The sequence below is a fragment of the Dendrobates tinctorius genome, unplaced genomic scaffold (assembly GCF_039654945.1).
Source record: "Dendrobates tinctorius isolate UK_male_01 unplaced genomic scaffold, ASM3965494v1 ptg000107l, whole genome shotgun sequence".
Lineage (NCBI taxonomy): Eukaryota > Metazoa > Chordata > Amphibia > Anura > Dendrobatidae > Dendrobates > Dendrobates tinctorius.
The window spans coordinates 25,841,472-25,866,063 of record NW_027361775.1 but is presented as its reverse complement, the minus strand read 5'-3'; the positions used below and the strand labels follow the sequence as shown (position 1 = coordinate 25,866,063).

The 24,592-nt window shown below is 49.0% G+C and overlaps 1 protein-coding gene and 1 long non-coding RNA gene across 4 annotated transcripts in view; one reads left to right on the top strand and one right to left on the bottom strand.

Annotated features, from left to right (window-relative positions):
• Nucleotides 1–436: 436 nt before the first annotated feature.
• Nucleotides 437–6,701, bottom strand: CUNH2orf72 (chromosome unknown C2orf72 homolog). The gene is made up of 3 exons (XM_073589297.1): nt 6,059–6,701; nt 4,423–4,506; nt 437–953 (listed from the first exon to the last, which is right to left on the bottom strand). The coding sequence occupies exons 1-3, from the start codon at nt 6,624–6,626 to the stop codon at nt 874–876; spliced, it is 732 nt and encodes a 243-aa protein (XP_073445398.1). The 5' UTR covers nt 6,627–6,701; the 3' UTR covers nt 437–873.
• The window catches only part of LOC141100669 (uncharacterized), a 56,787-nt gene continuing 38,895 nt past the window's right edge, over nt 6,701–24,592 (top strand). For 2 of the 3 annotated variants that reach the window (XR_012234738.1, XR_012234736.1), the window contains exon 1: nt 20,129–20,850. This is a non-coding gene — a long non-coding RNA (uncharacterized lncRNA). Of the gene's footprint in view, nt 6,817–20,128; nt 20,851–24,592 lie in introns of those variants that run through there. The other variant, XR_012234737.1, reaches the window with a different exon arrangement.

The window sequence follows — 24,592 nt, the reverse complement described above, 5'->3', positions numbered from 1 at the left end:
AAAATAACACTCCCCTCCGGCGCTGTTCCAGCAGTGTAGCACAGTCTCTCTCCCGGTGATCGTGTGACATCACAAGCCCTGCAGCCAATCAGTGGCAGCTTTACTCTCTTTCCGCCTTCCGAAAACCGCTTCTAGTCAGAGGAAGTGAGCGCTGCTGCCCCTCTTTCTCTGGATGTATGCGACACGCCCAAAGTTGGGGAGAGAAGCAGCTGCTGATTGGCCATGGGGCTCCGCGTGATGTTACACTATCACCGGACAGACACCACTGGAACGGCGCCGGTGGGGAGTACAAGTGTTGTTTTAAAAGGGGGAATCAGAGATTTAGAAGGGGGAAGTCCGAGTAGTGGCCAACACTTTTGCACTATAGTATTTATCTTATTTGCTAGATTCTGATTCATGTTGCATATAGTTTGGGAAACATGAATAATACAACAGATTCCTTAGAAAATATGATATATTGGTGACTTGGCAAACAGTGCAAAATTTGACCACATTTGTGAGGCAAATATTTATTTACAGGCTTTCCCGACATTACTGTGTGTGAAAGAAAGATCCAATATTGCCAGGAGTCTCAGTAGTGAGAAGAAATAAGGCATTCATAGCAGAATTACAGAGTCTGAAGAGGCAGAATTGTGCGGCACTGCACAAAGATCCGAATGCCGTACATGAATCGGGGGGGGGGGGTCACATACATGGCCGCCGTCATTTATTATGCCTTTGTACAAAACATGTTGGTGCTCTGTAACTGGTAATAGCAGCCACTGTCCATATACAGTTCAGTCAATTACTTTAGTGTCGTCATAGTCCATGTGTGACGGTTCATAACCGCAAGGCAGGTTCCAGTGTAGTTAGGAACTTCATTGCGCACAGATCTTAAGCCTCCGCTGTGGTCTCCGCACACTCTCCATTAGGATAGCTCAAGACAGTCAACGCTGTTCCCTCGTGAAGGTTAACTGCAATTAGAAAAAAACATGACAAGTTGATTACTCAGTGACATTTATAATACAGGCAATACATGTTGGCAAGCAACAGCAAGTATATGGTTTTCCCAGAGGGCTTTAGCTCTGATCAGTCTAGTTTTTACACTCCACACCATCCACAGCCTATACTCACTTAGGTTGGACCTTACAAATGCATACCAGGGCTGCACACATTTATGAGGGAATATAAATGTCAGAAAAATCATCTTTCTAAAGCTTCTGGCATCTAATCATGGAAGTAAGGCAAAAGGGGAATCCCAGGACTGCAAGTTCCTCAAAGAGGAAGCACACTGAGCTGCTGGCATCTCCGATCCCACAGCGTTATAAACATCCTGCAAGCAAATAAGGCCAGCAGGCATTTAACCAATGGCGCGTAACTGCTGATCCTGTCAGAGGATTAGTCATTTACATAAATAAATTCAACTAACAAAGTGCAAATTACCTGGCCTCCCTTATACACAAGATGCAAACTGTTTGCACCTGGGCACATATACAAGATACATAAAACTGATATTTAGACAAGGGTTTTTAGGGGTGGAGTAAGGTTAGGCTTCCTTCACACACTTTGCTAGTAGCGTTTATAACATCAGTCATCTTATTTAGATTACATAGAATTATAATTAAAGAAAAAAAAATAATGCCACAAAAAACAATTAAAACTGTGATAACGAAAATATGTCCAATAATTAAAGTTTATTAGATAAATATCAGATAAAAATTATAATAAGGGGAGGCCAATGCCATGGATTAAGGCACATCCCGGGGACTACAGCAGCAATAGAGGTATAGCACCGTGCCTGCATTGTTAAACACTTTTTCATACTTTTTTTCTTGCCTCTAGCGTTTCTTTTATATATATTTACCATTATTGTTCAAATTCACTTCACCATTTTTTTGCATTTGCACATTATTTGTGGCCATATATTTATTGCCTGCTGCACAGATGTATTTGCACTTTATATGATATCCTATTTTGCACATCAATATTATTATTGGCACTTGTATTTTCTATTTTTATTTTGCATTGTGCTATATCATTTGAACATGCAGTATTTGTAGTTACTATTGTCCCCTGGTTGTGCCTTATCCATGGCATTGGCCTCCCCTTATTATAATTTTTATCTGATATTTATCTAATAAATTTTAATTATTGGACATTTTCGGTTTCTTTTGCTGTTTTATCACCCGATTTGTCCCTTTTTTATTTTTCCATGTGTGCAATATTTATTATTATAAGGTGATATTTATAACTATAAAACGATTTATTGCACTATTCCGTGAGCAATTTTATCACAAAAAACAATTGAAAAAAAAAAAAAAAGGTGTAGGTCTTTAGTTACATGTCACAGACTTTCAGCAAACCTCAAGCGTCACTGATGTCGTCTTCCTCCTACCCCCTCTCTCAAAAAACACAACCACCATCTTTTACCAAAAAAAGATTGCATGCCAAGGCACCCGTAAAGGGTTGTTCCAATCTTCCAAAAAATTTACTCTATTAAGATTTTTCCCCGTTCTCCAACTACCTCTGCTTCTTTATTTTATTTCCAAGGGGCCCAACGTGCACAGCGCTTACAAGCCTTTTCATAGTGAGCATGTAAATGCTGCATGGCTGGTCGGAATCGCTGAAGCATACCATTCAGCTCCTGATCCCAGACAGGTTCAGTTCCACTGCACTTCTGATGCTGCAGACACTAAGCTGCCTCAAAAACCAACACCAGAAGTGCAGTTCTCCATGTCTACTTACCCCAAATGCTATTAAACTACTGTGTTTAAAGGGATATTCCCAACTCCAAGATAACATCCCAATAAATAGTAGGTGTAATAACATTAGCAAATCCTTAAATTTAGAAATGTAGTGGAGTCCTGATTCGCCATGTTGCTCACCGCATGTGCAGGGCATCGTGGTAGCTTAAGTATCGCACAGGTGTGATCACTTCTATAGTGACATATACCTAAGTAACTGCAATGCCTGCACATGGGGTAAGCGACATAGCGAATCTGATACTACATTTCTAATTGGAGGCATATACTAATATTATTGCACCTACAACATACTGGGACAGGATCATGGAGATGGGAATACCCCGTTCAGTCTCATGATACGGTCTTACTGAATCCCAGCGTTTAGTAATGCAAAAACAAGGCGAGACTTGTCAGAATAAAAATAAAAAAAAAAAATCTCTAAAATCATTGGCTTCTATTTTAACGTAACCGCATGAATAGCTTATGATCGATGTGGCCGTAAATGAAAACTAGTGGGGGAAGCAAGAGGACTGGCAGGAAGTTTTAGCAGTGAGAATGGGTTAGTTATCATACAGTGTTATACACGTCCATGGTAGTGGCAGAAGCTTATATGCAGATCCATGTTGGACTTCTAGGCACAGACCTAGACAGTAACCGCCTGTTATTTTGTACTATCTGTTCTTAGAACTGAATTGTGCTGGTCCTGTTATTCAAAACGGAGATAAATTGAGGAATGGGCATTCTTAGTGTGAGGTGTCAATCAGTGCTGATTAGAGATGGGCGTCCATACTGAACACTGTTGGGGTGACAGCACGGCAAACACTGGATGTTCGGGCCCCTCATTCAAGTGAATGGGGTCCGGGTACTGTTCTGAACCCGCCGGACGCGAACATCCAGGTGTCCGCCCACCTCTATTGCTGATCCTTCTACACTGTAAGGAGATGCCCCATCTTATAATACATGGGGGGACCATTCATTTATACATTTCTAAGGAGCCAAATAATTTACCGTTCTAAGAAAAGACAATCCAGAATTCAGATATTGTGGGCCATGCAAGAACCTATAGAAAAAAAGACACAGCTATGGGCAGCACGGTGGCTCAGTGGATAGCACTGCTGTGGTCCAAATCCCACCAAGGACAACATCCGCAAGGAATTTGTATGTTCTCCCCGTTTGTGGGTTTCCTCCGGTTTCCTCCCACATTCCAAAGACATACTGATAGGGAATTTTGATTGTGAGCTCCATTGGGGACAGCGATATTGTACATAAAGCACTGTGGAATTAATGGCGCTATATAAGTGAGTAAAATAACTTAAAAAATGGCCAGAGAGGACTTCTTTAAAGTCATTTTTTACACAAGTTTATTGTTCAAAGAAGTTGCCTCAATGAAAATGTCAAGTCTATAAGCCGTATGCAGGCAAATGAATATTGTGAAGGTTCTCAGCTGCTTGGGATTAGTCCTACGGACCACAACAGAAAGTGACTTTGTGAAAGCAGCCCGCTCTGGCACAGCCATGTAATGCTATAAAAGGTGTCATCTCTCACCCTGGCAGGCACACGTAACATACATACTATGTGTTTTATCTTCTGGATTCTCAAAAGGGACATTTTGCTCTGAAAAATTAAAGTTCTACTCTGAAGTTGCCAGATAGCAGAACATATGCCCTTCAGAGTCATAGGTCACATTCCGCTGTGTTACCTTTCTGCGCAGTGTCCTCCTGCCTCCACCTTCTCCATGAGAAGCACCTGGATTTCGTGTTTTTCTTTTCAGTCCTTTGCTCATCTGGGAAGGAAGGAAGGAAACGTGTGGTCAGTCAGGGATGGACTAATATCTAGGAGCCATCTGAAGTGTTTCTGCATTTATAGAGACGGTCACATTACCATGAATGTGATTTATGGCCAAACCTGCCGATATTTAGAGGTTCAACCAACGATCTAAAATGCATGGGGTCATCAGCCAACTGATAGTCGGGGCAGATGTAAGTCAGGCACGTCTGATTTTGGACTGATGATTGTATTGTTCTCAGGTACGGACTGGGACTGAAATTCAGCCCTGGGGATTTGAAATCACACAGGCCCATGGTGTCCCCGTCCCCAAGCACCAGATGGGATATATAACTAATATTACCCTGGATGGAGGAACGCAAGATTTACTACAAGACCAATATTTCTAATGATACCCGTGAAATACTGGGTAAGTGTTGGCGCCACCAACTTTGTGCTCCGTCACAACTGTTCACATGGGTGTCTTGAGATCACCGATTCTGTTAGCAATGTAGCAGTCAAGGCGGCCCACGATCAGACAGGTGCCAATGTAGCAGACAAGGTGGTCCACGATCAGAGAGGCCCTTCTGGCATTTTCCAGAATTGCCAGATAGCCAGTCCAGCCCTGATTGTTCTCCTAGAGACAAATCCATTAGGCAATGTGTTGGCTGGTGGCTTTCTCAGGACACAGGAGGGCTCAGCCAAACGAGCCCTCCTGGGTATGGTGGAGATGGTTGTTGGCCAAACAGCAGCCACCTAACGTATTGCTAGAGCCTAGTTACTCATGGAGGTGCGACCCTGAACGCGCGGTGTCACATTGCAACATCCAACTAATGATTTCCTACGGGTCACAAATGCTTCTAAATGTGTTGAGTTTTTTGTCACTGATGGCAATGAACACGAGATTGACCTCAGGCTTTAAAAGTCTTTTCTTACAAACCCAATTAAAAGGTTTAAAATAGAAGCAGAAAGTCAGACAAGTTGCAATTATTTTTTGATGTTTGGGTTGTACAACTTGCATGAAATTTGCCATCACACAACACAAATTGCAGTGTAGTCCAGCCCAGGACAGACACACGAGCTATATACACACACGCCGCCTCTAATGACACGGGCGCGTGTCGCACATACACGCCATCCTGATTGCATTCCAGAGCTGCCTACATTAGCCTTCCGCCAATTCACACGTCCGCCCTCCACAGTCCGAGTGCGGAGCCCGATGTCAGGATCGGCCAGGGGTCTCCTGATCCACTCAGCAGCCCCCATAGGCAGTCCAGGCCCATAGACCCTCATGTACAGAGATTGGAGGTGTGACAGAGCAGGCAGAGGGACCACCAACTGCTGAGGGGGCTTCTCCCAACCAAGGAAGGCATCACCTTTCCACAGACGTTCTGACCTGCTAGCACTGGGGGCGCCACCAGGATGTGATGATCCCAGCGGCCACAGAATGAATAAAGAGAAGCTTGTAGCAACCAATCAGCGCGCAGTTCTCTCTGCCCAAGCCATGAGACAACGTGAATGAACGCAGCTGGTTGGCTGCTCGGGCGAGTGCCGGCCGGGAGAGCCTGTACCTGCCGCAGTGAGCGCCTCGCACGCCGCCATCTGCACGTCCCGCCGGCTCTCCTCACGGCCGGGGATGAGGGCAGCAGCTCGGACTTCAGAGCAGCGCGAACCATTTGGTGGGAACACAGAGCGGAGGAGGGAGAAGAGCGCGGAGACCGCGGGCTGGAGGCGTGCGGGGGTCTCCTCCCGGGACTGCATGATCACCCCGACCACAGCGCCCCCCGCAGGCAGCCGCTTCCGTATGTCCCGCAGGATTTCTCGCATCTGGCGCTGTGACGCGGGGAGGACCACAGACTCCGGCCGGCACAGGAAGAACACCAGCCCGAAGCGCACAGTCCGGGGTGGGGCGGTGTGCGGGGGCTTCTCCCGCGGGGCTCCCGTGTCATGCTTCGGCGTCTCTCTAAATAAGTCTCCGGCATTCCCCAGCTCAGCCGGAAACAGCTCGTGCAGGAAGCCCCCCAGCAGAGCGCGGCTCTCCGCCCGGTCCCACAGCTCCCCGACCAGCAGCACTTGCTGAGGACCCCCGAAACGCTCCAGCACCTCCCGGAAGCGGCTCTCCGTGCAGTCTCTCGCCATGCCGGCCCTAGCAGCATGCAGCGCCGGCGGCCGCACACATCTCCACGGCACACAGGCCAATGAGGCCGGACCAGCGATCACCTGCCGCCCCCATAGGTCAGATACCGACACGCCCACTACAGCCTGCACCTCTGTCTCATCGCCTCCATAGGAGGTTATGCGACACACCCACCTGAGACCATACCCCCAGGTAAGGTCTGTGGCCTCCCATAGGGCGGTACGTGACACACCCACTGGCCACCACACCTCCGGGTCCTGGTCCATTGCTAGCCTTGATCAGGAAAGATGTATATATCTTTGTACCGTGTTAGCCAGTAAATAGAAGAATATTCAGAATTAGGAGTCCTCAGTGGTTGATACCTTTTAGTCTATGCCTGATGAAGAGACCTGAGTAGTCTCGAAAGCTTGCAATTAGGGATGAGCGAGTATACTCGTTAGGATTCGGTACTCGGCGATTAATGCGGTAATCGAATCCTGGAGAGTAAATTTCACTACTAGCCTCGCAATATTCGGCACAGTCCCGCACAGTCCCCGCACAGCCCGGCACAGTTCCCGAACAGTCCCGCACAGTACCTGCACAGTCCCTGCACAGTCCCCGCACAGCCCTGCACAGTCCCCGCACAGCCCGGCACAGTCCCCGCACAGCCCGGCACAGTCCCGCACAGTACCTGCACAGTTCCCGCACATCCCAGCACAGTCCCCGCACAGCCCGGCACAGTCCCTGCACATCCCAGCACAGTCCCCGCACATCCCAGCACAGTCCCCGCACAGCCCGGCACAGTCCCTGCACAGCCCAGCACAGCCCGGCACAGTCCCCGCACAGCCCAGCACAGTCCCCGCACAGCCCGGCCAGTCCCCGCACAGCCCGGCCCAGTTCCTGCACAGTCCCGCACAGTACCAGCACAGTCCCGCACAGTACCAGCACAGTCCCCGCACATCCCAGCACAGTCCCCGCACAGTCCCGCACAGCCCGGCACAGTCCCCGCACAGCCCAGCACAGTCCCCGCACAGCCCGGCCAGTCCCCGCACAGCCCGGCACAGTTCCTGCACAGTCCCGCACAGTTCCTGCACAGTCCCGCACATGCCAGCACAGTCCCCGCACAGCCCGGCACAGTCCCCAAACAGCCCAGCACAGTCCCCGCACAGCCCGGCCAGTCCCCGCACAGCCCGGCACAGTCCCTGCACAGCCCAGCACAGTCCCCGCACATCCCAGCACAGCCCGGCACAGTCCCTGCACAGCACAGCCCGGCACAGTCCCCGCACAGCCCAGCACAGTCCCCGCACAGCCCGGCCAGTCCCCGCACAGCCCGGCCCAGTTCCTGCACAGTCCCGCACAGTACCAGCACAGTCCCGCACAGTACCAGCACAGTCCCCGCACATCCCAGCACAGTCCCGGCACAGTCCCGCACAGCCCGGCACAGTCCCCGCACAGCCCGGCCAGTCCCCGCACAGCCCGGCACAGTTCCTGCACAGTCCCGCACAGTTCCTGCACAGTCCCGCACATGCCAGCACAGTCCCCGCACAGCCCGGCACAGTCCCCGCACAGCCCGGCACAGTCCCCGCACAGCCCGGCCAGTCCCCGCACAGCCCGGCCAGTCCCCGCACAGCCTGGCACAGTTCCCGCAAGTGCCTGCACAGTTCCCGCACATCCCAGCACAGTCCCCACACAGCCCTGCACAGTCCCCGCACAGCCTGGCACAGTCCCCGCACAGCCCGGCACAGTCACCGCACAGCCCTGCACAGTCATCGCACAGTCCTGCACAGCCTAGCACAGTCACGCACAGCCCAGCACAGCCCCCTCACACACACACCCCATTACTCGCATTTACCATAGACTTACATTGGACTCGTTACGAGTACCAGGAGCTACTCGCAACGAGTACAGCGAGTCTGAGTATTTCACTACTCGCTCATCCCTACTTGCAATGTGTTACCATCTTTTCCGTTAGCCATTAAAAGATATCAACCACTGAAGACTCTCAATTCTGAATATTCTTCTAGCCTTGATCAGGAACTTCCCAGCATTTGATCCAGCATAAACAATCCAATCACCCAATGAATGAACAGCATTTCACTTGTTTAGTATACTACACCCTATAGTTCTCCATATAGTATAATGCACCCTACAGTCCTCCACATAGTATAATGTACACCCGGGGCAAGTGGGAATGCCAGTCAGTACTAAAGATGATGATATCATCTAAGTACGCTGAGGCATACTTCTGATAGGGTCCTAACACTATGTCAATCAGCATCTGGAACGTGGCTGGGGTCCCATGTAGTCCAAAATGCAAGATGACTTAGTGGTACAGACCCTTCGGTGGTTATGAAGGCGGTCTTTTCCTTCGCTGACTCTGTAAGAGACACCTGCCAGTAACCCTTGGTCAGATCAAACGTGGTAAAGTACTGGGCCTGGCCTAGTCGCTCAGCTTGTGCACCCGGGCATTGGATAAAGATCGAATTTTGACACCTCATTCAACTTACCGAAATCATTACAGAATCGTAATGACCCGTCTGGCTTTGGTATCAGCACAATGGGGCTAGCCCACTCACCCCAGGACTCCTCAATTACTCCTAGCTGGAGCATTTGTTTTACCTCACTTACGATGGCTTGTCTTGAGGCCTCGGACACATGGTATGGTTTCATCCGCACCCTTATGTGAGGCTTAGACACACGGTACGGTTTCATCCGCGCCCTTATGTGAGGCTCGGTGACAATGTCATGCTGGATTACAGAGGTTCGACCAGGTAGTGCCAAGAATGCATCCGTATTCTCTTGTACTAATTTCCGCACCTCTTGACGCTGGTGTTTAGAGAGAATGTTGCCAATTTTTACCTCGCTCTCAGCCTCCGGCTAGCCGATATCGAAGGGTCCCCAGATGATACTTCTGGAGTTGCATCCGTAAGCATACACTCCCAGTCCTTCCACGTTTTTAACAGATTGATGTGGTACAACTGTTCGAGTTTCATTTTCCAGTGCTGGTATATTTAGTATTTCACCTCCCCAACCTTTTACCGAACTTCGTATGGCCCTCGCCACTTGACCATAAGTTTACTTTCGGCGCTGGATACTACAACTAAAATCCGATCTCCATGGCCTTTCTGTTATATGCGCGGATCTGTGCTACCTGAGCATCCACCAAATGCTCTTTTATTATAAGCATGACCGCTGAGATCCGGTCCTGCATATTGACCTCATGCTCAGCTACACTCTTATGCTGCATAGGATCCTGCTCCCACGTCTCTTTGGCTACATCCAGCAGACCCCGAGGATGCCTGCCATACAGTAGCTCAAAGGGTGAAAATCCCGTGGAAGCCTGGGGCACCTCGCGAGGGCAGTAACATGTCCCAATCCCTTCCATCCTTTTAAACCACTCTTTTTAACATGGACTTGAGGGTTTTGTTAAACCGCTCCACTAATCTGTCAGTCTGGGAATGGTACACCGACGTGCACAACTGCTTTATTTTGAGGACCTTGCACATAAAAGGAGTTCTCTGATCAGGATCTCCTTAGATAGCCCAAGGCAACAGAACATGGAAAACAACAACTCCCGGGCGATAAGCTTAGCCGAGGTGTGCTGAAGCGGAATGGTCTCCGGGTACCGAGAGGCGTAGTCTATGACCCATGTACAAGTGTCACTAGGCTCCCTGAGTCCAAGAGGGCCTCGGCCTTGTGTCCGTTGACGCGCACCTGGCACAGATGCTGTTCATCCGCTGGGACGAATGGATCCATGGTTAAATGGCCTGGGCGTACATACATATATTTGTAGACAGTTATTAAGTCTCCTCTCAGTCTTCTCTTTTGCAAGCTAAACATTCCCAAATCCTGCAACCTTTCCTCATAAGACAGGGTTTGCAGACCGGTCACCATTCTGGTCGCTCTTTTCTGAACTTGCTCCAGTTTGTTGTGTCTTTTTTAAAATGTGGCGCCCAAAACTGGAGACAGTATTCCAGATGAGGTCTGACCAAAGAGTAGTAGAGGGCAATAATGACTTCACGTGATCTAGACTGTATGCTTCTGTTAATACATCCTAGAATTGCATTTGCCTTTTTTGCTGCTGCATCACACTGTTGACTCATATTCAGTCTGTGATCTATTAGTATACCCAAGTCTTTTTCACATGTGCTGATGCTTAGCCCTATTCCTCCCATTCTGTATATGCTTTTTTCATTTTTATTGCCCAGATGTAGTACTTTGCACTTTTCCCTGTTAAAAAACATTCTGTTAGTTGCTGCCCACTACTCCAGTTTATTTATATCTTTTTGAATCCTCTCTCTCTCTTCTCTAGTATTAGCTATCCCTCCTAGCTTTGTGACATCAGCAAATTTAATTAGTTTACCCTCAATTCCTTCATCTAAATCGTTGATAAAGATGTTGAACAATACAGGGCCCAGGACAGAGCCCTGTGGTACCCCACTTAAGACATTCTTCCAACTGGATGTGCTGCCATTTACGACCACTCTTTGGGTCCGATCACTAAGCCAGTTATGAATCCACCTAACAGTTGCCTTGGTCGTGGCCCTTTCCCAGGCTTCGGGGCTGGCGGGTCACGGTGTGCTAATCGCAGTGGAGCAGCGTCCCACATGAAGTCCTAAGTGGCCGTATACCGCTCAGTCAGATCGATCACATGTTCTAAGGTTCCTGGATTGGCCCACCCAACGCTGGATAGCGGCTGGCAGAGTTCTCACCAGCCGATGAACAAGCACCATCTCCACCATCTGGGAAGGGGTTAAGGTCTCAGGCTGAAGCCATTTTTTACTAGCTGCGGTAAGTCATATGCCTGAGACCTGGTGGGTCAGGCCTCCAAAAAGGACCATTGGATCACCCATTGTACCTGTACATACGTGTTAACCCCTAGTCGGGCAAGGATCTCACGTTTCAGTTTCTCATAGTCCAGGGCATCGTCCCGACTGAGGTCAAAGTTGGCCTTCTGGGCATCTCCCATCAGGAAGATGGCCACCACTTCAGCCGACTGGCAAAACGGCAAGCTCTCCCGCTCTGCTGTGCGCTCAAACACTGTGAGGAAGGCTTCCATATCTTCCTCAGGCCTCATCTTCCTCAGCGCTGACCGGACTTTGTGTCGGGCTTCAAAACGTATCAGGGTCGCTGGTGAGGGCGCCTCTCGCAGGGCCGCAATCTGTTGCAGGATAAATTTGTTTGTCTGCTTCTGCTGGTACAACTCCTGCTGCTGTCGCTGACTAAGGACCAATTGCTTCAACAGCTCCTCCATTTTGTCGGCCAGCTTGGGCTGCAGCATTGCAGGCAAAATAACCAACATGCAGCTTTAGGTATGCCTCAGTTCACACTGCCCACATTCTCCAACCATATGTAGCGCAGCGGGGTTGGTGCAGTATGACAGGTAGGCAGGGACCACAAAGTTCAACATAAACAGTGTCTTAATTTTTGGACACATACAGGAGTGTTGTCCTCTGGATCGCAGCTGAGTTTCCACAAATGCAGTCCGTGTTTAAAACCAATGGCACCGCTGTGTCTCTTGGGTGCATAAGCCTCCTTGAAGCCCCTGGCTCTGTGTTAGCTCCACACAGACCTGGGTTGCACAGAGTCTCTTTATTTTGCAGCTTGCTAACTCCAAACTGACAAACAATAAATGGAATCATGGCCATAGAGCCACTTGCAAAACCCAGAGTAGAGAGAGGGGTTCGCCGCACTACCAAACCTGCAAATCCCTCTAAAAATAAAAGCCCTTAACCCCTTTCTGCCATTAGACGTACTATCCCGTCCATGTGCCCTGGGACTTAATTCCCAAGGACGGGATAGTACGTCTAATGCGATCAGCGGCGCCCACGTGGTGAGCGCCGCTGATCGCGGCCGGGTGTCAGCTGATTATCACAGCTGACACCCGGCACAATGTGTCAGGGGCGGTCACGGACAGCCCCCGACACGTTAACCCCTTGTACACCGCGATCAAACACGATCGCGGTGTACCGGGAGTTAAAGGGAAGCATCGGCAGGGATTGCTGATCTGTCACAGTGATCTGTGATGTGACAGATCAGCGATCTGTCACAGGATAGTGATGTCCCACCTGGGACTATGTAATAAAGTTAAAAAAAAAAAAAGTGTAAAAATAATTTTAAAAAAATCGCTAAATAAATTAGTAAAAAAAAATAAAATATTCCAATAAATTCATTTTTTGAAAATAAAAAAAAAAACTATAAAAGTACACATATTTGGTATCGCCGCGTCCGTAGCGACCCGCCCTATAAAACTGTCCCATTAGTTAAACCCTTTAGCGAACCCCTTAAAAAATAAAAATAAAAAATGAAGCAAAAAATAATGATTTATTATCATACCACCGAACAAAAAGTGCAATAACACGCGATCAAAAAGACGCATATAAATATCCATGGTACCGCTGAAAACGTCATCTTGTCCCGCAAAAAACGAGCTGCCATACAGCATCATCCACAAAAAAATAAAAAAGTTATAGCTCGCAGAATAAAGCGATGCAAAAAAAATTATTTTTTATATAAAATTGTTTTTATTGCAAAAAACCGACAAAACATAAAAAAAACCTAAATGAGGTATCGCTGTAACCGTACCGACGCGAAGAATAAAACCGCTTTATCAATTTTACCGCACGCGGAACGGTGTAAACGCACCCCCCCAAAAGAAATTCATGAAACGCTGGTTTTTGTTCATTCTGCGTCCCAAAAATCGGAATAAAAAGCGATCAAAAAACGTCATGTGCTCAATAATGGTACCATTAAAAACGTCAACTCGTCCCGCAAAAAATAAGACCTCACATGACTCGGTGGGTCAAAATACGGAAAAATTATAGCTCTCAATATGTGGTGATGCAAAAACTATTTTTACAATAAAAAGCGTCTTTTAGCGTGCGACAGCCGCCAAACATAAAAACCGCCATAAATAGTAAATCAAACCCCCCGTTATCACCCCCTTAGTTAGGGAAAAATAATAAAATTAAAAAAAGTATTTATTTCCATTTTCCCATTAGGGTTAGGGCTAGGGTTAGGGCTAGGGTTAGGGCTAAGGTTAGGGTTAGGGGTGTGTTGGGGTTAGGGTTGGAGTTATAATTGGGGGGGTTTCCACTATTTGCGCACATCAGGTGCTCTCCAAATGCAACATGGTGTCTGATCTCAATTCCAGCCAATTCTGCGTTGAAAAAGTCAAATGGTGCTCCTTCCCTTCCAAGCTCTGCCATGCGCCCAAACAGTGTTTTACCCCCACATATAGGGTATCAGCATACTCAGGACAAATTGCAAAACAACTTTTGGGGTCCAATTTCTCCTGTTACCCTTAGGAAAATAAAAAATTGGGGGCAAAAATATCATTTTTGTGGAAAAAAATGATTTTCACGCCCAGGCGTTATAAACTTCTGTGAAGCACTTGGGGGTTCAAAGTGCTCACCACACATCTAGATAAGTTCCGTTGGGGGTCTAGTTTCCAAAATGGGGTCACTTGTGGGGAGTTTCAATAGTTTAGGTACATCAGGGGCTCTCCAAACGCACATGACGCCCGCAGACCAATCCATCAAAGTCTGCATTCCAAAACGTCACTACTTCCCTTCCGAGCCCCGACATGTGCCCATACAGTAGTTTTCTCCCACATATGGGGTGTCAGCGTACTCAGGACAAATTGGACAACAACTTTTGGGGTCCAATTTATCCTGTTACCCTTGGGAAAATAAAAAAAATGGGTACTAAAAGACGATGTTTGTTGAAAAAATACGATATTTTTATTTTCACGCCCCGTCGTTATAAACTTCTGTGAAGCACTGGGGGGTTCAAAGTGCTCACCACACATCTAGATAAGTTCCTTAGTGGGTCTAGTTTCCAAAATGGGGTCACTTGTGGGGGGTTTCCACTGTTTAGGTACATCAGGGACTCTCCAAAAGCAACATGACACCCGCAGACCATTCCATCAAAGTCTGCATTCCAAAACGTCACTACTTCCCTTCCGAGCCTCGACGTGTGTCCATACAGTAGTTTTCTCCCACATATGAGGTATCAGCGTACTCAGGACAAATTGGACAACAACTTTTGGGGTCCAATTTCTCCTGTTATCCTTGGGAAAATAAAAAAATTGGAGACTAATTGATCATGTTTGTGGAAAAAATACAATTTTATTTTCATGCCTGGGCATTATAAACTTCTGTGAAGCCCTTGGGGGTTCAAAGTGCTCACCACACATCTAGATAAGTTCCTCAGGGGGTCTAGTTTCCAAAATCGGGTCATTTGTGGGGGGTTTCCATTGTTTAGACAAGACAGGGAGGGGGGAGCAGTTGAATAAGCCCCGCCCATCGGACCGGACAGCGGCAGTTTACATACATCTGAACCGATATAACAAAGGTATTTATGCATGAAAGGTGCGGGGTCAGGGGGAAGCAAAAGTACTTAGAGAATCCTTATGTGACATCCAATTGATTGATATCATTATATGATATCTCAAAAAAGGGGTGACAGATTCCCTTTAAAGACTAAACGTCAGACAGAAAGGCCCACAAACAAACAGCAACTGAAAACCACCGCAGTGAAGGCCTGGCAGAGCATCAAAAAGGAGGAAACACAGCAACTGGTGATGTCCATGAGTTCAAGACTTCAGGCAGTCATTGCCAACAAAGGGTTTTCCACCAAGTACTAGAAATGAACATTTTATTTACAATTATTTAATCTGTCCAATTGCTTTTGGTCCCTTTAAAAACAAGGTGGCACATGTTAAGGAGCTGAAACTCCTAAACCCTTCATCCAATTTTAATGTGGATACCCTCAAATGAAAGCTGAAAGTCTGAACTTCAACTGCATCGGAATTGTTTTGTTTAAAATTCTTTGTGGTAATGTCTAGAACCAAAATTAGAAAAATGTTGTCTCTCTCCAAATATATATGGACCTAACTGTATGTTCGGGGGATATCTATTCCTTTGGGGTTCTACTCCAGGGCAGTTTAGATTTCTCATTTCTCTCTTTAGGCTTAGTTAATTCTATGGCTGTGCCGAGGCGTCTAGGGCATCGTAGGTACGTCCCACGGCTAATTCTAGTTGTGTTGTCAGTTTAGAGGTCTGCAATCCGCTAGCTACCAACCTCTCTGGTTATCTGGTTGCCTAGTCTATTCCCCGTTATCCTCCCCGGTTACCTAATCATAACAGAATCACTGGCCAAACTGTAGATCCTAGGGTACTCTAAAGAAGGAAAGAATTGTAAAAAAAAAAAAAAAAAAAAAAAAGGGTATCAGAATATTATATATATTTTTTCCTCTTTTTCTGTAATGGATACTAAGCAATTGTCTGATCGTGTTGAGCAGCTTGCTGCTGAAGTTCGGAGAATTTCTGCCTATCTCGCTCTGTTGTCTGCTGTAGAACCTAAAATCCCTATTCCTGATTTATTTTCTGGGGATCGGTCTAAATTTTTGAACTTTAAGAATAATTGTAAACTGTTTTTTGCCTTGAAACCTAATTCCTCGGGAAACTCGGTGCAGCAGGTTAAAATTCTCATCTCCCTGTTGCGCGGCGACCCTCAGGATTGGGCTTTTTCCCTGACACCTGGGGATCCTATTCTGACTAATGTGGATGCGTTTTTTCAGGCTCTTGGGTTATTGTATGATGAACCTAATGTTATTGATCAAGCTGAGAAAACCTTATTGGCATTGAACCTGGGTCAGGAATCAGCAGAGTTATATTGTCAGAAATTCCGAAAGTGGGTGGTCCTTACTAAATGGAACGATGATGCCCTAACGGCTCTTTTTTAGAAGGGTCTGGTAGAGACCGTTAAAGATGTTATGGTGGGATTTCCTGTCCCCTCTGGTCTCAATGACTCTATGTCACTGGCCATTCAAATTGACACGTTTACGTGAACGTAAAACTATGCGAGAGGCGGTGTTGCCTTTCAAACAAACTTCTGAGCCCATGCAGTGTGATAGGGTTTTTTCTAGGGCTCAATGTCAAGAATTTAGAAGTCGTAATAAGTTGTGCTTCTTTTGTGGGGCCGCCTCTCATACTATTTCCGTCTGCCCTAAGTGGGAAAAACATTTTGCTCACTCATCTGTTTTGGGAAATGTACAGCCTAAATTCCTTTTGTCGGTTTTCTTGATCTGCTCCTTATCTTCATTTTCTGCTAAGGCTTTTGTTGATTCAGGAGCAGCCCTGACACTGATGGATTTTGACTTTGCCAAACGTTGTGGTTTTCCCATGGTACCCCTGCAGACTCCTATTCCTTTGAGGGGTATTGATGCTACCCCTTTGGCGGAGAATAAACCCCAGTTTTGGACCCAGGTGATAATGCGGACCACCAAGAGAATTGTAAATTTTTGGTGTTGCATAATTCACATGACATTATTGTGCTGGGTTTTCCTTGGTTGCAGACCCATAATCCTGTTCTGGATTGGAAATCTGTGTCTGTGGTTAGTTGGGGTTGTCAGTGTGTTCGTAGTGACACTCCTGTTTTCTCTACCTCTACCCAGTCTCATGATGATGTCCCTGACTATTTGGCTGATTTCTCTGCTGATTTTAGTGAGAGTAAGTCTGCATCCTTGCCTCCTCATAGGAGTTATGACTGTGTGATTGAGTTAGTGCCCGGTTGTAAATTTCCCAAGGGGCGTCTCTTCAATTTATCTGTACTTGAACATGATGTTATGCGATCTTATATCAAAGAATCCTTGGAGAAGGGTCATATCAGACCGTCCTCTTCACCTTTAGGTGCCGGGTTTTTTTTTGTGGCCAAGAAAGATGGCTCATTGAGGCCATGTATTGACTATCATCTCCTTAATAAAATCATTGTTAAATATCAGTATCCGTTACCACTGATTTCTGATTTATTCTCCAGAGTGAAAGGTGCTAGTTGGTTTACCAAGCTTGACCTTAGGGGAGCGTATAATCTTATTCGCATCAAGCACGGTGATGAATAGAGGACGGCGTTTAATACTCCTGAGGGACATTTTGAGTACCTAGTGATGCCTTTTGGGCTCACTAATGCCCCTTCCGTCTTCCAATCTTTCATGAACGATATTTTCCGGGATTTTGTGGACAAGTTTTTGATCGTTTATTTGGACGATATTTTGATTTTTTTCCAAGGATTGGGATTTTCATGTGGAACATGTTCGGACTGTATTCCGGATTTTTAGAGCAAATGCTCTGTATGTTAAGGGATCGAAATGTCTCTTTGGCATACAAAAAATTTTGCTTTTGGGATTCATTTTGTCCCCGTCCGCTATTCAAATGGACCTGGTCAAGGTCTAGGCCATTTATGATTGGGTTCAGCCAGGGCCGGACTGGGACTAAAATTCAGCCCTGGCATTTGAAGTTACACAGGCCCACTAGTCACATGGTGACTATATAATATTTTTGTACAGTTGTAGGTTACAAGCAGTGAGAGGAGATTAACACTACCATGTAGTCACAGCTGTGTCCAGTATTTCAGCTCAGTCCTATTTATTGCTTTTAGGTACAGTACTCCTCCCAAAGCTCTGTCCCCTTTTGTATGCACGGTGACAGAATTCCTGGCAGAACTGCTATCCATTGGGCCACCAGACCCCCTGGTCATAGCTGCCCCTATCATACCTCCCAACTTTTGAGGAAGGGTAAGAGGGACAAAGACTGCGGCGCTGCAAATTTTAAGCTACGCCCGGCTACACCCATTCCACAACTAGTCACACCCATGTCCACGCCTAATCGCACCCATTTAGCACTGCTGATCACACTGACTGGTACTGAGGGCACAGTGACTGGCATTATGGGCACACTGACTGGCACTAAGGAAGAGAGAAAACAGAGAGAGAGAGAGAAAAAAGAAAAAAAAGAAAGAAAGAAAGAGGGGAAAAAAGAAAGAAAGAACAGAGAGAGACAGTGAAAGAACAAAGAGAGAGAGAAAGAAAGAGGGGAAAGAAAGAACAGAGAGAGACAGAGAGAGAGAGAAAGAAAGAGGGGAAAGAAAGAACAGAGAGAGACAGAGAAAGAATAGAGAGAAAGAAAGAGGGGAAAGAAAGAACAGAGAGAGACAGAGAAAGAATAGAGAGAGAAAGAAGTAAAGAAAAGAAAGAAAGAACAGAAAGAAAGAAAGAAAGAAAGAAAGAAAGGAAAGAAAAAGAAAGAAAGAGGGGAAAGAAAGAACAGAGAGAGAGAAAAAGAAAATGAGGGAAAGACAGAACAGAGAATGAGAAAGAACAGAGAAAGAAAGAAAAAGAGAGAAAGAAATAAAGAAAGATTCTATAAAGATACTATAGCAGCCCGGCTCCCATTGTAGTGCCCACCTGAGCCTCCCGATGCAGGACCTATCATGATCCGCTCACAAGGCCGACATCCCCGATTCCAAGGCGATCCTGCTGTCTGCGCTGTTGGTGATGGATCTGAAGCATTCCTGGTTCTGTTACATTCTCCTTAAGAAATTATCTCATTTCCGGTCAGCTTCAAGCACATCACTTCAGGTGGAACATCACGTGTGTGTTTTAAAATGCTCCTCGGGGCTCCGCCGTGTACTCCTGTGTCCGTGGGAAAAGCCCGCTTTGTATGCTTTGTACACACTTGGCTCCGCTCCGTACATCCCGTACACATAAGGCTCCGCTCCGTATACCCCAAACACACGCAGCTCCGCTCGGTACACCAAGTACACACGCGGCTCCGCTCCGTACACCTTGTACACGCGGCTCTGTTCCGTACACCTCATACACACACGGCTCCTCTCCATACACTTCGTACACACGCGGCTCCGCTCCGTACACTTCGTACACACGCGGCTCCGCTCCGTACACCTCGTACACACACGGCTCCGCTCCGTACACCTCGTACACGCGGCTCCGCTCCGTACACCTCGTACACGCGGCTCCGCTCCGTACACCTCGTACACGCGGCTCCGCTCTGTACACCTCGTACACGCGGCTCTGTTCCGTACACCTCGTGCACGCGGCTCCACTCCATACACCTCGCGCACGCGGCTCCGCTCCATACACCTCGCGCACGCGGCTCCGCTCCATACACCTCGTGCACGCGGCTCCGCTCCGTACACCTCGTGCACACGGCTCCGCTCCGTACACCTCGTACACGCGGCTCTGTTCCGTACACCTCGTACACGCGGCTCCTCTCCGTACACCTCGTGCACGCGGCTCCTCTCCGTACACCTCGTACACACACGGCTCCGCTCCATACACCTCGTACACACACGGCTCCGCTCCATACACCTCATACACACACGGCTCCGCTCCGTACACCTCGTACACACACGGCTCCGCTCCGTACACCTCATACACACACGGCTCCGCTCCGTACACCTCGTACACACACGGCTCCGCTCCGTACACCTCGTACACACACGGCTCCGCTCCATACACCTCGTACACACACGGCTCCGCTCCGTACACCTCGTGCACGCGGCTCCTCTCCGTACACCTCGTGCACGCGGCTCCTCTCCGTACACCTCGTACACACACGGCTCCGCTCCGTACACCTCGTGCACGCGGCTCCTCTCCGTACACCTCGTACACACACGGCTCTGCTCCGTACACCTCGTACACACACGCGGCTCCTCTCCGTACACCTCGTGCACGCGGCTCCTCTCCGTACACCTCGTACACACACGGCTCCGCTCCGTACACCTCGTGCACGCGGCTCCTCTCCGTACACCTCGTACACACACGGCTCCGCTCCGTACACCTCGTACACACGCGGCTCCGCTCCATACACCTCGTACACACACGGCTCCGCTCCGTCCACCTCGTACACGCACGGCTCCTCTCCGTACACCTCGTACACACACGGCTCCGCTCCGTACACCTCGTACACGCGCGGCTCCGCTCCGTACACCTCGTACACACACGGCTCCGCTCCGTACACCTCGTACACACGCGGCTCCGCTCCATACACCTCATACACACGCGGCTCCGCTCCGTACACCTCGCACACACACGGCTCCGCTCCATACACCTCGTACACACGGTTTCGCTCCGCACACCTCATACACACACGACTCCGCTCAGTACACCCCACACACATACAGCCCTGCTACATCTACCCTGTAAACCCCTCCTGACCCCACACATACTTATCTCATCCAGCACCATGACAACAGCACAGCAGAGTCCTGCAGACACCAAGAGGCAAGGCTGTGCGCACAGGACCTGTGATGAGGTCACTGGAGGGGCGGAGTCAGGGGTCACATGATCAGGGGTCTGGACAAAGGCTCCTGATCATGTGACCCCCTGACTCCTCTCCTCCTGTGACCTCATCACAGGTCCTGCGAACAGAGAAGGCAAGCGACACTGTGAGTGGCTGCGGGGGGGAGGGGGTCTCATGCTGCGGCGAGGATGGGGTGCGTGGGGGAGGCGTGGCGGCTTATCTCCCTGCAGTGTGGGAGGAACTTGGAAACTATCGGGCCGGCGGCAGGAGCCACAGTGGCCGCAGCAGCTGACAAGCGGCCATTTGATCGGGCGCTGCCGCCTGCGGCCCACATGACAGCGGCCCAGCGGGAAAATGCCCGGTTGGTTATATTGCCAATCCGGGCCTGGGTTCAGCCCACTTCCTTGAAGGCTCTCCAGAAATTTTGGGGTTTTGCTAATTTCTACCGTAAATTCATAAGTAATTTTTCTGGTATTGTTAAACCACTGACAGATTTGACCAAAAAGGGCGCTGATGTGGTGAATTGGTCTCCACAGGCAGTCTCGGCGTTTCAGGAGCTTAAGCGGGGATTCACTTCTGCTTCTGTTCTACGGCAACCTGATGTTTCTCTCCCATTTCAGGTGGAGATAGATGCTTCTGAGATTGGTGCAGGGGCCGTTTTGTCTCAAAGAGATCCGGTAACCTCTAAGATGAATCCTTGTGCCTTCTTTTCTCGAAAATTTTCCCCATCTAAACGTGATTATGATGTGGGGAATCGGGAGTTGTTGGCTATGAAGTGGGCGTTTGAAGAGTGGAGACATTGGTTGGAGGGGGCCAGACATTAAGTTGTGGTCCTCACCGACCACAAGAACTTGATCTATCTCGAATCAGCCAAGCGATTGAATCCTAGACAGGCTAGGTGGGCCTTATTTTTCACGCGTTTTATTTTTGTGGTCTCCTCTCTTCCGGGCACTAAGAATATTAAGGCAGATGCCCTCTCTAGGAGTTTCTTTGCGGATTCTCTTGATGTGACTGAGCCTGTTAGGCGTTGGGTTCCTGCCACAGCACAACAGGAATCCAGAGCCTTGCACTCAGCGGTCTCCCATTCTCCTTCGGCTGCAGAGGAGCCTGCTCAGCAAACTCGTCGTTCCTAGCACTCTGCTCAGACCAGCACTGTGGGCTTGCTGGCTGCTGCCACCTCTGGTCCACATATAGCAACGCAGGCTGGCCAGCAGCGATTCTTTCCAGGGGCTAAGTTCCCAGTTCGGTCCACTGAGCATGCCCGTGGAGTGATCTCCCATTGGAGACTGAAGGTCACGTGCTCAGGTCCTTCTCCAGCTCCGATTGGTCCATCCGAAAGGCCAGGAAGGTCCCGGAAGCACGCGGCTATATAAGGTTCGCATGGCCGCTCGACCATGCGCTAGTATAGACTGCATTATCAGACTATGAGGATTGAGTGTTGTATGCATGTATGAATGTCTCTGGTAAATGACTCATTAAGAAACCCCTACCCTTGGTACGCATGTGTTGTGCAGCCTAGCCTGTTAAGCACCTAGGCTTAGGTGTAGGTAGGACAGAGTCTGAGACAGGCATCAGTCTCCACCTCAGTGCATGTGCTCTACACTCCATAGTCAGCGTATACAGCATCTTCAGAAGGTCTAGAGGGACTCTGACCCCGTGTCCTTGGGGCAGAGTTCTGTGACCGCTTTCTGTGCGCTCCTTGGCTGGGCTCTGTGAGCTAAACAGGCTTCGGCATTTATGTTCAGTGGTAGTGCGGCTCTGTGAGTTAACAGAGTTCGCTTCTGTTCATACTGGGTGATGTTAACCCATGTGTGCACTTTCCACATCACTTTATACTCCCGCCATTACCTAGCAGCAGTGTACCACCTCTGCACAGTGGACCCCGGGCTGCGAACGCACCTACTATTATTTTATAATTTGGTGCGTTCCGCCAGACCTAACATTATACTACTGCCAGGGTCTGGCTAGTAATGGCGGATAAACAGCAACTACTGCAGCACATTCGGCAGCTGGGGGGCAGGTTGGCGGCTCTCGAGCGTTCAACCTCAGCTGCGAACGTTACTGCGGCCGCTGCTCAGGCAGCTGCGAAGGCTGTCTCCCGTGTTCCCACTTTCATCCCTGCACCGATGTTATCCCACCTCCCGCTGCTCGAGAAGTTCTCGGGTGATAGTGCCTCCTGTAGTGGATTCGTGAGCCAGTGTGCTATTCAGTTAGAGCTGCTGGCCGCGCGATTCCCCTCTGAGCGGGCTAAGGTCGGATTCATCATTTACCTTCTGGCTGGCAGGGCTCTGGAGTGGGCCACCCCACTGTGGGAGCATGGTGACCCCGCGGTTCAGGGAGCCTCTCAGTTCCTAGGCTCTCTGAAGCTTGTCTTTCTGGGACCACGGGTCACACACGATACCGCGCTCCAGCTGTTGGCTCTGACACGGGGTTCGTCCCCGGTCAAGCAGTATGCCATTCGTTTTCAGACACTGGCTTCCGAGTTGGAATGGTCAGATAAGACCCTAAGACCAATCTTTTGCAGGGGTTTGGCTGACCACGTTAAGGACGCTCTGGCCACTCGGGAGGTTCCAGGCACTCTGGAGGAGCTTATTACCATCTCCACCCGTATTAATCTCCACTTCTTAGAGCGAGGGTTGGAGTGCTCCCAATCCAGACAGAGGTTTAAGTTGGCTCCAACTTTCTCTAAACCTCTGGAGCCACCCGATCGAGCGTCCGAGTCGTCGGTGGTTATGGAGGTACCTCACACGGGCTCTAAGTTCTGCCCTGCTTGAACCCCCATAGCTCACGCTCACTGCCGACAGTCTGGTCACTTTGCCAATAGGTGTCCACAACGCTCGGAGAAACAACCGCGTCTAGTGGCAATAGCAGGATGGTTATGAGACACCACACCATTTTCCTCCAAGTTAACCTTCAAGGGGGTGCTAGAGTTCGGCTCCTCCACTCTGGCGGTGGAGGTTTGCGTAGATTCTGGAACGGAGGGTAATGTTATGTCTTCAGCCTTCTCTCTTCAGCACGCGATCCCTTTGGTTAGGCTACCTCAGCCGGTCACCATCAGAGTGGTGAACGGCTCGAAATTACCCTTGCAGATTACCCATCAGACTGCTCCACTAAGACTCTCACTGTCTCCGTCTCATCACAAGACAGTGTCCCTCCTTATAATGCCCGAGGGTATCAACCAGGTTCTCTTGGGAGTTCCCTGGTTGCGTTGCAACTCTCCCCATATTGAGTGGTCCTCGGGGAGAATTCTTAGTTGGAGTAAGTCCTGTGAGGGTAGATGTCTGAGCGAGTGCGTTCAGGTGGCCTCCACTGCGGCTCCCGCAGATCTCTCTTCGCTCCCTAAACACTATCAGCAGTACGCAGATGTGTTCTCCAAGAGAGCGGCAGAGACTCTCCCGCCGCATCGTCCCTACGACTGTCCTATAGATCTCTTGCCTGGTGCAGAGCCTCCCCGGGGTCGTGTGTATCCCCTGTCTCTCCCAGAGATGGAGGCCATGTCATAGTACATCAAGGAGAATCTGGCCAGGGGATTTATTAGGAAGTCGGTGTCACCAGCAGGGGCGGGATTCTTCTTCATTCAGAAGAAGAGCGGTGAATTGCAGCCTTGCATCGATTACAGGGGTCTTAACGCCATCACCGTTAAGAATAAGTATCCTCTGCCCCTGATATCGGAGCTGTTTGATTGGTTGTGGGGAGCAAGAGTATTTACCAAACTCGATCTGCGTGGAGCTTACAACAGGCATGCACGGCTTGTAGACACGGCTTGGAGACACTGGGCAAGCGGGCACGGCTTGGAGACACTGGGCAAGCGGGCACGGCTTGGAGACACTGGGCAAGCGGGCACGGCTTGGAGACACTGGACACGGCTTGGAGACACTGGGCAAGCG

Excerpts from the sequence above, each read along its gene's own strand:
- CUNH2orf72 (XM_073589297.1), bottom strand. The coding sequence starts at position 6,626 with ATGGCGAGAGACTGCACGGAGAGCCGCTTCCGGGAGGTGCTGGAGCGT. Across the intron at positions 4,507-6,058 it reads CGAGGCGCTCACTGCGGCAG|ATGAGCAAAGGACTGAAAAG; the intron begins GTACAGGCTCTC and ends CTTCCTTCCCAG. Across the intron at positions 954-4,422 it reads GGAGGACACTGCGCAGAAAG|TTAACCTTCACGAGGGAACA; the intron begins GTAACACAGCGG and ends TTCTAATTGCAG.